General features: G+C 39.2%; 1 protein-coding gene across 1 annotated transcript; it reads right to left on the bottom strand.

The window, feature by feature from the left end:
- Positions 1 to 44: 44 nt before the first annotated feature.
- LOC103479402 (uncharacterized) lies at positions 45 to 13,721 on the bottom strand. The gene is made up of 27 exons (XM_008433802.3): positions 13,560 to 13,721; positions 11,095 to 11,246; positions 10,925 to 10,997; positions 10,641 to 10,747; positions 10,219 to 10,402; positions 10,059 to 10,130; positions 9,809 to 9,913; positions 9,459 to 9,677; positions 8,021 to 8,185; positions 7,770 to 7,937; positions 7,448 to 7,591; positions 6,551 to 6,661; positions 6,267 to 6,445; positions 6,006 to 6,069; positions 5,000 to 5,074; positions 4,791 to 4,898; positions 4,266 to 4,373; positions 3,908 to 3,979; positions 3,622 to 3,750; positions 3,173 to 3,280; positions 2,920 to 3,075; positions 2,729 to 2,836; positions 2,487 to 2,624; positions 2,256 to 2,372; positions 1,915 to 2,103; positions 991 to 1,274; positions 45 to 909 (listed from the first exon to the last, which is right to left on the bottom strand). Exons 1-27 carry the CDS (start codon positions 13,681 to 13,683, stop codon positions 652 to 654), a joined length of 3,717 nt encoding a protein of 1,238 aa, XP_008432024.2. The 5' UTR covers positions 13,684 to 13,721; the 3' UTR covers positions 45 to 651.
- Positions 13,722 to 13,754: the final 33 nt, after the last annotated feature.

Below are 13,754 nucleotides of genomic sequence, written 5' to 3' on the forward strand. Positions count from 1 at the left end.
CTTCATGGCCAGGACTGCTAAAGAGTAAATAAGTAATCAAGACAAATGTTTATTTAGTTTATTCAACAAGGTAACTTTCCAAAAATATAGTACATCTCAAAAAAGCAGAATATTGAGTAAAAGCGTAATATTTCTTGCCAGTCATCTCAGAAATTTACCTAAAAAATAAGAGCATGAGGGAGTACCCGTTTTTCTCAATTTTACCTTCTGTTAGACTGTCAATGTCCTCCTCTGAGGACTGAGAGAATCTCTAAATATCCCTTTACGTTTAAATTATAAAAAATAAAAAAAAACACATAAAATAATCTTTAAAACGTGTCATTTACCTCAGGAACTTTTATTTAATGAAGAAAGTAAAAGGATGCGATTGTCAAGCAAAACGCATTCTGTTGTACAGTCAGATTGACTCACTGTTAAGTTAACTGTACAACATGTTGCGCTAAAGGTAGAAAGCAAAAAAAAGGACAAGACAAGACAGTTGGTTGGCAATCTGGTGGCTGTTAGACAGTGATCTTAACTAGAGGCTGGCCTTAAAAGGAAACCTGAGCTTACAGTCTTGTACAATTTTGGGCTACCCTTGGTTTTAAATACCTTAAATATCACAAACGTGTTTAACATAACTAGAGTTACAGCTTGCAGTCTACAGAGTCATTAATCCCGAAGGCAAACATTACACCGACTGGCCTTGTACCGCTGCTGATCAGCTGCTTTGATGGTACCAGGCTTTACAGGGACGAATTCCTCTCTATCTCTTACAGTAGTTAGCCAAAAACTGTAAAGATTGGAAAAGTAGTGACAGGAACCCTGCGCACCTTGACACTCAATGAAGGGATGAGTTCGAAAATCTCTGAGGCAGCTACCAGAGGAAGCCAACGATTGTCCACCACCCTCATCACCTGCTCCTGTGTGCTGTAAAGCAGTAGTGTTCGATAAGAAGAGCTGACTTCATAAGGCATTTATAAACGCATTCAGGCTTTTCATGAGACTCACCAGAAGGAAAGAGTATCCCGTCCATAAACTCTTCCAGCCATCTGGGCAGGGAGGAATTGCTTGGTCTTGACTGTGAAATGGCACTGCTGGTGAAAAGGTCTCACACACAACACAGCGGCTGATGTGGAAGCTTATCTCCTGGCCAAAGAGTGGCATCATTGGTATAGGAGCAGTAGTGGAAAGCCAGTAGGATTTGTCATTGCGACTTGAGTAGTAGCATGCGTCTTTGTCGCAGTAGGAGAAAGGCATGGTGGAGAAAATGGGGAGACAAGAGCCAGGCTGACCTACATGGAGTTGATAAAAATGGGGTCAAACACAAATATTTTTTTTTTCTAAACTAAGCTAGAAGACTGTGAGGTGCTGTGTGTAAAATAATAAAATTGTCTTGATGACTTAAAATTGATGACAATAATATGGTGATTTAGTTTATAATAACAGAAAATAATGGGGTTTCAAGTCACATTGTCATTCATTAGTTTATAAATGTAAAAGTTTAAAAGTAAATGATTATTTAGCAAGCTAAATAGTCTAGAAACAACATATAATTCACATATTTAGATTGCCGACTAAATATTTAGTTGGCAAGCTAAATATGCAAAAACAATGCAAAGTTACTTCCTGATAACCAGAAGTTGACTACCAAAACAAAAGTTGGATCTCGTGGACCTAAATTTCTGCTGGTGAGATTGATTCACTTCAATTTTTGTGCAAAGAAATTTGCTCCAATAATATGGCCAGAATTATATGGAAATAATAATAATAATATGGAAATGAATAAATAATATGCTAAAATATGACAGAAAAATTAACTCCTTTTTTCTGTTATGACAGGCTAAAAATCCCAAATAATTGCTGTTTATTTTTGACTGTGTAACTTTACAAACTGCACCTCACAGAGGACAAGCAAATGATATGTAGACTTACCCAGATCTTGTGTGTGAGCCTTCTCTTGTCCTTCCAGGTAGATGAGACTGTATCCCACCCACAGCTGGTTGCTACCTGCAGGACACTGTGGTGCCAAAACTGACTGGCTGTGGATAACCAAAAGAAAGGCTGATCTAAGTCGCCTTCTATGGCCAGGCTCGCCTGGATCTCCAGGAGGACCAGGGGCACCTGAAAAGGGAGGAGATGAATAAAGAAGAAAAGAGTATGAGCCAATGAAGTGTCTCAGGACACTCGTCATTCATTTCCAGTTGGTTTTAGTTGTACTCTCAAATGTTCTTACGAGAATCTTTGGGACGGGAACATGATAGCATGTTGTTTACCTTGAGGCCCAGTGTATCCTTGCTCACCAACATCGCCTGGGTCTCCACTGGGACCATCTAACCCAGGAGGCCCTGGTGTGCCGGGAAAGCCCACAGACCCTTTAGGACCCTTTTGTCCTGGAACAGAAAGAAAAACAAATAATAAAATTAAAGGTGATGATACTTTACACGTTAATAAAATATAAACTGATAGAAAAACAGTAAAAAAACATTTAAAAAGCACGTTCTCACCTGTTCGACCAAAAGGACCAGGACGACCTACATACCCTTGACTTCCTTCACTTCCTGAAACGCCTTTTGGTCCTGGGGCTCCAGGGGGCGGAACCCTTAAATCTACAGTGATTAAATCACCAGGTTGACCTTTGACACCTAGAAGAAAAAAATAATTACTTTCCTGAAAACCAAATCTTTCGGTACATTAGTTGTCATAGTTTATAAACTTATTTCTGTTATTTTGTCACAGTGCCAACCACCTGGATCTCCAATTGGGCCAATTTCTCCCTTACAACCTTGAGGTCCAGGGATGCCCTGTTGACCTCTGGGTCCCAGAGGGCCCCTTGGCCCATCAGGACCTTTCTCACCTATGAAAGGGTATCAGAACATTTAGTTCTGGTCAATATCACCCCTGGAACGTTCTTGGCATCTATCCTGTTTTTAAACGTACCCTTTGGTCCTGGAGTGCCACTGCGGCCATGAGGCCCTGGAGGTCCTGGAACGCCTTTATTTCCCCTATGACCTGGTGGTCCACGATGGCCATCTGGTCCCTTGTCTCCTTTGTATGAAATGCTGCCACCTGGTGGACCAGGTGGACCAGGAGGACCTGAAAAACCAGTTACAAACCGCAAATGTAAATTCACAGCTTATATTATCTTAAGTTTTTTCAAAGATAAAGTTCATAACTCGTGAAAGTAAGTAACCTGAGGGTCCTGGGAGCCCTTCATAGCCTCTGTCGCCGTGAGGTCCATGAAGGGGGTTTTGGCAGGTTTTGCCAGAGCTACCAGGTGTTCCTGGTATTCCTGGAAAACCTGCAGTAGAAAACACACAGTCACACTCCTGTATCATGATAATAAAGACAAGTTACAACCTAAGATGCCATGTCACAAGTGAAATGACTAAGTTTGCAACTAAATACTGACCTGAAGAAGGTGCATATTTATGCAATTACTTTTTTCATGTTATGCATCTTGTTTGTTGTCATAATTTTTGTAGAAATCTGTTTTCACTTTTACATTAGAAGGTTTTTTGTAATTTTTCATCATAATCAATTATTGTTGCTCATAATTGATAAGTAAAAACAATAAAAAGATTAAACATTCAAAGGTTTGAGTAGTTTTCATAGGCACTAAAAACATAATGAATTTCAGACCTGTGTTCCCAGGTGCCCCGGTTTGACCTTTAACCCCTGGAATAGTTGCCCCCGCTGGCCCCGAGATGCCCTGGGTGCCTTTGGCTCCAGGTAAACCTTTTTGTCCAAGAGGTCCAAAAGTGCCTTGGCCTAGATTTTAATAAGGCAGATATAACATGGTATTTGTCATTTGAATTTTGATTTTGAGATTTACTTATCATTGAAAAATAAAATTTTTAATATACACGAGCTTTTCTATTGCAGTGCAATCTTTGCCATTTGTTTCTATGCGTCTCATTCTTCTTACCATCTGCTCCCTTCATCCCTTTCGGACCTCTTAGCCCATTCAATCCATCCAGACCTGGAGTTCCAGGGGGACCTAATATAAATCACAAGGGAACATAAATGACATGCTGCTGTGTGTGGGTGGCACTAAAATGAATTCCCCCTTTCATTAAAAAAACTTATTGATGAACATCGTGTTAGCGTTTCTTTTTACAGCATTTACTTCCTATCTTCAATGGAACCCTCGTCTGAATTTTATCGAGAAGGAAAAACAGATAACACTTCAGTACTTTAATTGATGGCCACAAGTAATCACAAATCAAAATGTCTCCACTCGGCATGTGTATGCTCAGTTATGCTTTTTTTTAAAATGACTCCACCTGGATTGCCCCATGGGCCATGGGGGCCGGGTGGTCCCACAACTCCATCGTCACCTGGAGGACCTCTAATGCCTTGACGCCCTGGTAGACCTCGGGACCCAGGATAGCCTAAGGACGCACATAACATGACAAGGTCAAGACAGCAAGTTAAAGAAAAATCAATAGGATTGGATTTTTTGGGCTGTTTTTGCTTAAAGATACATTTCTTTAATTTTCTCTTTAAAAATGTGCTTTATATATGGTGAGAACCAACACAATTAAATATATTTTTAATTTTTACAGTACAACGCATAAGGAATTAATGCATTAACTTTTTCATTTCAAGTAGAAGGGAAGCAAGAGAATGGTGACATATCTAAAGTCACAACGCAGGTTTTTAGAATAAAACCACGAAGCAGTATTCTTTAACAACAGGATGAACAACTGAGCATGAATGAAAGAAAACAGGTCTGTTGAAAGAAATAACACGTGTAATTACAATTGCTGTGTTGTATGAATTCTTATAACAGTTTTAGTGGCAGTCACCTGGCCCTCCTTGTCTTCCAGTTTCCCCAGTCCCCCCTGGACGTCCAGGTTGCCCTTGCCTTCCCCTGGGTCCTGGGTCACCTGGATGCCCTGGACTTCCTGTATGTGCTAGATAAAATAAACTTGGTTTTAAACTGCAATTTTGCTAAGTTGTAATTATAGTCAGAATAAAGTTTTTAGGCATTCTGTTTTTTTAGACATGGACTTACCACTGGGCCCAACCTCGCCAGGTAATCCTTTGAGTCCTTGTGGGCCAGGTCTCCCATAGGATTGCCCTTTATTACCTAAAACAGATTTATTTAAATTATCTATAAGATTTTAAGGGATGGAAATATTCCGCATCCGTATAACTGTATAATCATTTATGGTTACTTATGTGATATGTAAAGAGAGTCTTTATATTAATACTTAGAAATTTAAAAAAATTAAAACGCATATTTTCTTATATGACCGATTAAGACACTAATATTGCCCAGACTTCTTTTGAAATTAGTTAAAGGCTGAAAACTCTCTTACCACCTCACCCCCTGAACTCTCATCTAATAAGTCCTGCAATTAATTTAAGGTTTTTTTCAAAAAATAAAGTTGAAAAAGTAAATTAAGCAGCGTAGGGTTCCATCTGTGATAAAATGGTGATGTCTCTGGAACCTCCAGAATCCTTTTATCATTCAGATGAGTTTGACAAACTGAATTATGCAGGTTTGCCAAGAACTTCTTGTATTTATTTATTTATTTATTTGTTTATTTTAATAAACAGTTGATCATAATATTGTGAATGATTGGCTGGAAAAATATGTGGGACTGTCAGGTTCTGTGCTAAAGTGGCCCAGGTGTTATTTAGAAGTCATTTGTCCCATATGGTGATCAGAAATGTGTAAATAAAGTTATAATATAAAAGAGACCAAATTATTTGACATTTTTCTCGTCTATGTTTATGTCTTTAATGCAGTCAGGTAGTACAAAACTAATGTGAGGTTGGATCTTTTTTGAGAATTTATTAATACATTTTTGATCATTTTAAAATGTATGCCAGTGATTCTGTTCACTGTAAATTCAGTTTCAGCATACTACGTCGTATGGTCAAGAGTTAGATCAAATAAAAACAGAAATTAAATAGAAAATAACATACAGCCATAGATTTGTCTTTTCTTCACAAAATGAATTCAGCTGCATAGACGCCACCACTGACTTAGAGCACATCATCTTATGTCTTACCTTTTACACCAGGAAATCCCGGGAGGCCGGGGATACCAATTTGTCCTGGGGGTCCAGGATCTCCCTAGAACAAAGCAAGAGCAGATAATTTAGAATACGGTATATTCTAAATACTAAAATGTCTAATATTTCAAAGAAATCTGTATTTTATTGTGAAGTTATAGACACAAGCCTTTGTGACCAAGCAGTGCCTCGTCTGAACCGCCCGCCACACTGTAACTTAAAAGCCCATTACTCAGTTTGTTAGATGATATTGTGTACCTGATCTCCAGTATTCCCAGAATACCCCCTTGGACCTGGGAACCCTTTAATCCCATGAAGTCCACGGAGTCCTGATAATCCTTCTCTACCTGGAATACCAGCAAATCCTTTTAATCCTTGTGATCCTGGCCATCCATCAGGACCCAAATCACCAGGCGTGCCTGTGCTGCCTTTGTATCCTGGAAGAGATGTAACATATTTAAAATATATGCAATGTGCAACATGATATTTTACATTGGTATATATTTTCATGATAGAAAATATTATAATTAAAGCTTTATTGCCTGCAAACCCTGTCTGACCAGGAGGCCCCCTTCTTCCGGAAAATCCAGAAGGACCTTTTGTCACGTTGACAATTGAACATAATCCTGGGAGTCCATTGGGTCCAGGTGAGCCTGGGGAGATCACAGAGCTCATAAACAACCTCAAATTTTTCAGATTATGTAAATAAACAGTTCACAGATGGGTGCTTGAAGAATGTGCTGCCGGGAGAGGCTTGTCAACGGTGCAGTTAGATCTCCATCCACCCCGATAGTTGCCAAGGAGGTGAATATGAAAAAATTTGCAGGTGAACCTTCTTAGTGCCTTCTTGCTGTTACCGACTCATGAAATGCAGCTGCCTCTCTACCAGAGTATGAACCTCAGTGAGTCAGAAACTATCAGCAAGGGTTGACAATTTCTGTGAGTAATTGAAAAGCAGGTAACTGGACATGTATCTCCTGGTCAAATCGTTAACATAAATGTGGCCCACCTTCATGATTAATCATATTTAAATAAATACAATCAGTTGCTTCTATTTTTACTACGTCGAGATACGACTTTTATTTCGGACCATTTTATAGTCCAGGAAATATGTTAATTAAAACAAAATAGTTGATTATTGGGAATTTAATCTGTTTATTGGATAAGACAAAGAGGTTTCAAAACAGGAAGTGGTGGAGCTTGCCTTGAAGGGAAAAGTTATAAGAGTCAATGGCTATGTTAGTAAATATTTAAAGTATTCCAAATGGATGCCATTGTAAATTTAAGTCCCAGAGTGGTTTTAATTAGTCTTTTTTAAATTTGTTCCAAGGACTCGCACCCATAAATGTATCCAAAAGGTGATCATTCATTTCACACACACAAGATGTAAATTAGGGAAGAATGTAACAAATGGTTTTTTTTCTTCTTTTTTAGTTTACCTTTGTTACCAGGAAATCCTGGATCACCTGTATTTCCATAACGACCAGGAAAACCTCTTTCTCCCTTTTCACCTGGTTGTCCTGGAGGCCCAGGATTGCCAGGTATACTTCTAGAACCAGGCTTCCCAGGCAAGCCCTTCTCACCTAAATAAATAAGCAAAGCATTTTTCTAATGAGAAGCATTTAAAAAAAATCTTTTAAAGCTGTTTATTGTTTGGAGTAACAAAAAAACTTGTTAGGGTTAGGTTACAATTTGCATGGAAGATAGGATTTCATAATTAATTGCTGAAGAATTACATGCCAGTGAATCACTATGATTTACCTTTCTGTCCTTGGAAGCCATGAATACCAGGATCTCCTTGAGGACCAACAAGCCCTATTGGTCCAGCTGGGCCAGGAGCCCCGGAAATACCTGGATTACCTTGTAAACCCTTCTGTCCTCGACCAGGTGCACCAATATCTCCCTTCACACCTTTCTGACCAGGGAGGCCTTTATAACATTACAAAATATGCAAAAAGTTAGGAAAAATATTTATTTCTCATTATCATTAATGATAACCATCATGTGCTCACCTGGCACTCCTTGTTCACCACGGCGCCCTGAAGGCCCTGGAGGTCCAGGCGGACCTACCAGTTCACAAACAGTACACGGTGGACCAGAGACACCAGTATCTCCAAGGTCTCCACTGTCCCCAGGATCTCCCTTGCGACCTTGGGGTCCTGGTGGGCCTTGTAATCCTGAAATTCCAATGTAGAATTGGTCAAGAGTTTACTGTATACAGATAACATAAAGTTTCACACAAGTTAATGTTTTTTCTAAAATTTAACATTTAAAACACCTAATTTGATGCAAGTATTATTGTATCCCCATGTATGGCACAATATTAGGGCCAAAATGAAGATCATTGCTCACCCACTCCCTTGTCCAGGAAGCTATATCTATTCCAAAACTATCTACTGACCTGATTAATGATAGGTCAGCAAACGAAGCTGAGCAACTGGCAGCGGTAACTGAGAGGCCGACACTGGTAAATGAGAAGAAGTCTGTTCATTTGCATAAGCATTGGAGAGGCTGGTCACCCCCTGCATTGAATATTTCCTCTGCTGCCCATTAGCACAAATAGGCTCCATTAGCATTGGATTGTCTGGTGTCAGCACCTGATGGGCTAGCCTTAGCATCGGAAATGCTAACCATGCCAAGGCTGATTAGTCACTTTGTTATACACATACTTTTTCCTTTAAAGAAAACATTATCAAGAAAAATAGTCAACATGAAATATCTGTAAGCAACATATTCTGATGATAGAATCTGCAGTACCGGTAATCCAAAATTATATAAAGTATAAACATAGACAATACCGTAATATATGGAACTGAAGTTGGCTTTCAATTTCTCAGCTTCTTATTCTGAGAAAACTATTTGTGAGGAATAACATTACCTAAAGGTTTCACAAGTCACAAACTTGGGTTTCAAATATTCTGCCATTAGTGTAGAATGATCTTACCCAGGTTTGAAAAGTCTAAGATTAAAGATGCTGAAGGTAGTAAAACTTTGCCCTTAAGCCATTTCCCAAATCAGAAGTTCAGGTGAAGCAAATTTCAGCTCAGTATAATAATACAGTATTGCAGTATTGTGTATCTATATGTGTTTCTACTTGATGTCACATTGAATCCCAGTAAATTCTTTCTAATGACATCTCAATGCATCTAATCCATGTTGCTAATAGAAATTTTATGTTGACAATTTTTCTTGAAGTTTTCTTCAAAGAAAATTGCACATGTCTAAAGTGGATGACCAGCCAAGGAGTCATTAGCCTCTCCAATGCTAACACAAGTGACTCGTCTCCTCATTTGGTTCCACCACCCTGTCAGTTAATGGCCTATAATTAATCAGATGAGTAGATGTCTTTGTCCTCCTGAGACAAGGAGATAGCCATCTTATCTCAGGAGACACAAAAGATCTCACCAATACTCCCAATACATGCCAAACCCATCTTACTCATTAAATTACCTGGTGATCCTGGATGTCCAGGGATTCCTGGAATTCCGTATGACCCCACAGCTCCTTGTGGTCCAGGAGGACCAACTGGACCTGGCCAAGCTGAAAGGATGTGTCCTGGGTCTCCTTTTCTGCCATGGGGTCCTGGTATCCCAGGAAGACCTCCAGGGCCATCCAGGCTAATACCAGTGGGACCATGGTCACCTGGATCTCCATTTGCACCAATAGATCCTTAGGAAAAATCGTAGAGAGCCAGGTACAAGAAATAGTTGCAAAGGTTGTGATTCAAATACTTGTCATTTCAGACTGATGCTTAATTTTCCAAAAAACTTAAATTGAAGTTATTTTTATATGAATTGTACCTGGTGGTCCGGTCAGAGTTTCTCCATCATCTCCCTTTATACCTTTAGGTCCTTGTTGTCCTGGAGTTCCTGGATATCCATCTCTTCCAAGCTGACCTTGAACACCTTAAATTTGAAAATTCAACACAAGTTTATGCATTGAACATGGATATTTTTTGGTGGATCAAATGTGATTTGATTTATTGTCTAGAAAAAGAGTGAGAAACAAAACAGCCAGTTACTTCTGGCCTTAAATTTAAAAAATAATTACCTGGTAAACCTGGCTCACCCTTAGGCCCTGGTGGTCCAATTTGACCTTCATGACAACATGGTTCTGTTTCACCTGGTAAAAAAGTACAATATTCATATATTGTATGACTTTGGCTATAGTAGAAATGTGAGAACCATATTAGCACAACGTAAGATCTGACCTGGTGGACCTGGTCGTCCTGGGATTCCAGGAAGCCCTGGAAGTCCCTGATTCCCTTGAAGTCCAGGTACTCCCTTTAGGTCAGGAAATCCAGGACCTGGGGGACCAAGGGGACCAGGGAATCCTTTGGGCCCCGGAGGGCCCGGATAACCTTTGGGTCCAGGACGTCCCACATAGCCAGAACTCTGCACACATATAGAATTGCACCAAAAAGGCAACACACTGTGGCTTAAAAAATGGCATTCTTCTTTTATTAAAAAAAAAAAAACTTACAATAAAGTTTCCTTGAATCTATTGAAAGTAGATGAAAAACAAGTGTCCAGCAGAGTGTAATCTAAAAGCAGCAAAGCCCTAGAAAATCACTACTTATACTATAAATAACTCCTAAAATACACATAAAGTTTGAAACAAATTTATCCTTACTGGTGGACCAGGTTCTCCCACCGGACCAGGGAAGCCATCTTTTCCAAGCTCACCTGTTCTTCCTGGAGGACCAGCGTATCCTGGTTCTCCTTGGTCCCCTTTTGCACCTTCCAAAGAAAAAAGTATATGCAGTAATTGAATCTGTATGAGACCCAATGTACTGACATTTACCTATGATTTATTAAGTGTCATTTTAATAAGAGAAAACATGCAGTGTTATTGCCAAATACAATAAATTGGAGGATAAAGAACTTGATATACACGTGAACATCAAACACACTCACCTTTAGTTCCCCTCACATACGTGTCACCTTTCTCACCCTTTCTTCCTTTTAGACCCGTGAAACCATGTACGCCCTGCAAGAAAAGTAAATATTAAATATTTTTCTATGATTACAAAGTAGAAAACTATTTTTGACATAAGATTTGGTGAGTGACGAAATGCTGTCCTTACATCTGGTCCTCTTGGGCCATCTTTACCCCTCAGTCCAGGCTCCCCCTTAGGTCCCGGAGCTCCTGGAAATCCTGGAGATCCTGGATAACCAGGTGGACCAGGTGGCCCAACAGCCCTCAGAGCATGCACACATTTACATTCCCCTGGACAACCTGCAGGATTGAAATGGCAAATTAATAAACACTACAGTGTGACTAAATCTCACCTAACATTTATAATAATTTCTTGGTGCTTCATCCCCGTTCTTCACTACGTTTGGCTTGCTTCTGTTTTTCTGTTTGTTTTGCAAACAAGTCTCCTTAATTAGCTCAGTCAATTTTGTGCTGATTAGGGAAACAGTTTTGCTCCACTATGTCTTGCCAGGACAGGTGCTCTTTCTGGAGTCCATGTTGCTTCATGCCCAGAGAAGTTTGCACAGTCAGTCATGACTTGGATGGAGGAGGGAAGTCATCTGCTGATGCTGGTCAGTCATGACTTGGATGGAGGAGGGAAGTCATCTGCTGATGCTGGACCACTGTGTTTCTGCAGTCCACATTCAACACAGCCATCTATCAGGAAACTAAAACCATTGTTTCCTGCTGACAAGCTTTATGGAAATGCCGATTTGTTTTTTTCAGTCTGACTTGGCACCTGCGACAAAGGCAGCAAAAACTTGCTCATTCACCATGATGTTCCTGTGCTCGACTAGCCTGCGGAAAGGCTTTACCTAAACCCTAATTCCCATATTTGGCTCTGTTGTCTTTAAACATGCAGCTCCAGCTATGTATAGCACACTCTGCACACATTCCTTATATGGCAGCATGTAGGCCTGCATGTCTTTAAACACATTCAGACTTTCTTACTTACTTCTCTCACTTTAAGTGTAAGGCTGGAAATATGCTCCTGAAGACTTGAGATACAAAGTGCAATCGGACACTGCATCATAATCATCAAAGTTACGAGAAACAAAGTCTTGAAATATTTCACTCAATATGTAATGAATTTATGTAATACGTAAGTTTCCTTTTCTGAAATGACAGACAAAAATGTTGAACTTTTTCATGATATTCTAATCTTAAGCTGCACTTATATGGCAGCTAATGAAATCACACTTTCACAGACAAAGGATGAACCCATATTGCACTATTTTGTTCACTGTGTGCAAGAAATATGAACTTTATGAACGACAAACTCCCCTCCTACCTCAATGAGCAACAGCACATTTACTGTCTGCACTATGCACAAATACACACACCCACAACTGCAAATCTATATTAATGCAGCAAACAAATGTTAAATGAGTATAAATATGCACAAGAATAAAAAGTTAGGGGAAAATTATATATTGTTTATATGAATGCACTGTACAATTGGACATAAATGCTAAAGCAAGAAAGTGCATCGATTTAAAAATGGCCAGAGTTTGTGATCCTTTTATCCGAAGTGGCAGAGCATTCAATCATTTATGACCGTAAAAAACTGCTATCGCTTCTCGTTTTTAATTCAGAAGCTGGGCTTTCCGGCAACAGTGAAATACTGACTTCAATACTTATGACAAAATATAGAAAGATACTTGTTTAGTGTTTTAGTTTTAAAATAGTTTCTGAAAGAAACCACAGGGAAGCCAAGCAAGTACAACAATCACAACAACCAAAGAAATACTGATGAATTTCCAAAAGTCAAAGCACACTGAGATCTGGGTCATCTGCATACACAGAGAAGAAGAGAACTTTGAGAACTTTAACATTCTAGGAGTTCACATGCTGACTAACCTCACAGAAGGAAAAAAATGTATCACTGTACACTGTAATAAAGCTCACTGCTGTCCCCCTGGTTTCTGTCAGAGTCCTGTAACAGACTCATTCATAACGGTGTTGAAGAGCAGTACTGTTGAAAACAAAACAGACATGTGAAATATAGTAGGGCGCAGAGAATATCTTCAGTATAGAACTATTTCTCTTCATTCTTCAAGGTGACCATCTACAAAGGACAGTCTCCCACATTTGAACAGATTCCACTAACCCTGGACATCACTTAATTTCTTAAAGACACCGGCACACCAAAGAAAAAACTTATCATCTGCAAAAGAGATAATATCAACAGGCTGTCAAAACTATGACTTGACACTCCTTCTAACCGCAGATGGAAAGTTTCAAACAACCAGTGACTTAGCTTAATACAGCTATTAACTGATTGTAATATTAGTACTTATGTGAATAAAATTTTAAAATTTGCATCCTCTGAAGTTTTTTTTTTGTTTTTGTTTTCCGCACTACCTGTGTTAACCCAATTTCACTAGTGATGACTTTACTGTTAATAATTTCTTGACTAATTGCTAATGAAATTACACTTATCAGAGAACTTTTTTTTTTACAAAAAAAAAATATATATACTGCTCTAAATGTTGTGACGTCAACATGTTCAGCAAAATGAAATGACAATGAAAAATACTCCTGCTTCTGTGTAGATGGAGAGAGGCAAATTACCTTTAACTCCTTTTAGGCCTTTGTTTCCAGAAAATCCTCTGGGTCCATCTTCACCAGGTTCCCCTAGAGAACCAGGCTCGCAGTAATAATCTGTGAGATTACCAAATGACATGTTGACTAACATAAACTACGTCCACAGAGGATTTTTGAGTATTTAGTATTTAGAGGAATTACTTCCACATCCTGGTCAGATCC

Source organism: Poecilia reticulata, chromosome 17, assembly GCF_904066995.2.
Source record: "Poecilia reticulata chromosome 17, P_reticulata-male-v2, whole genome shotgun sequence".
Taxonomy (NCBI): domain Eukaryota; kingdom Metazoa; phylum Chordata; class Actinopteri; order Cyprinodontiformes; family Poeciliidae; genus Poecilia; species Poecilia reticulata.

What these genes read in the sequence shown, in the direction of transcription:
- LOC103479402 (XM_008433802.3), bottom strand. Translation starts at nt 13,683, where the DNA reads ATGTTAGTCAACATGTCATTTGGTAATCTCACAGATTATTACTGCGAG. An exon ending in TGGTCCTTTTGGTCGAACAG is followed by an intron (nt 2,373 to 2,486) that starts GTGAGAACGTGC and finishes TTTCTGTTCCAG; the next exon opens with GACAAAAGGGTCCTAAAGGG. An exon ending in CGGGATACTCTTTCCTTCTG is followed by an intron (nt 910 to 990) that starts GTGAGTCTCATG and finishes ACTGCTTTACAG; the next exon opens with CACACAGGAGCAGGTGATGA.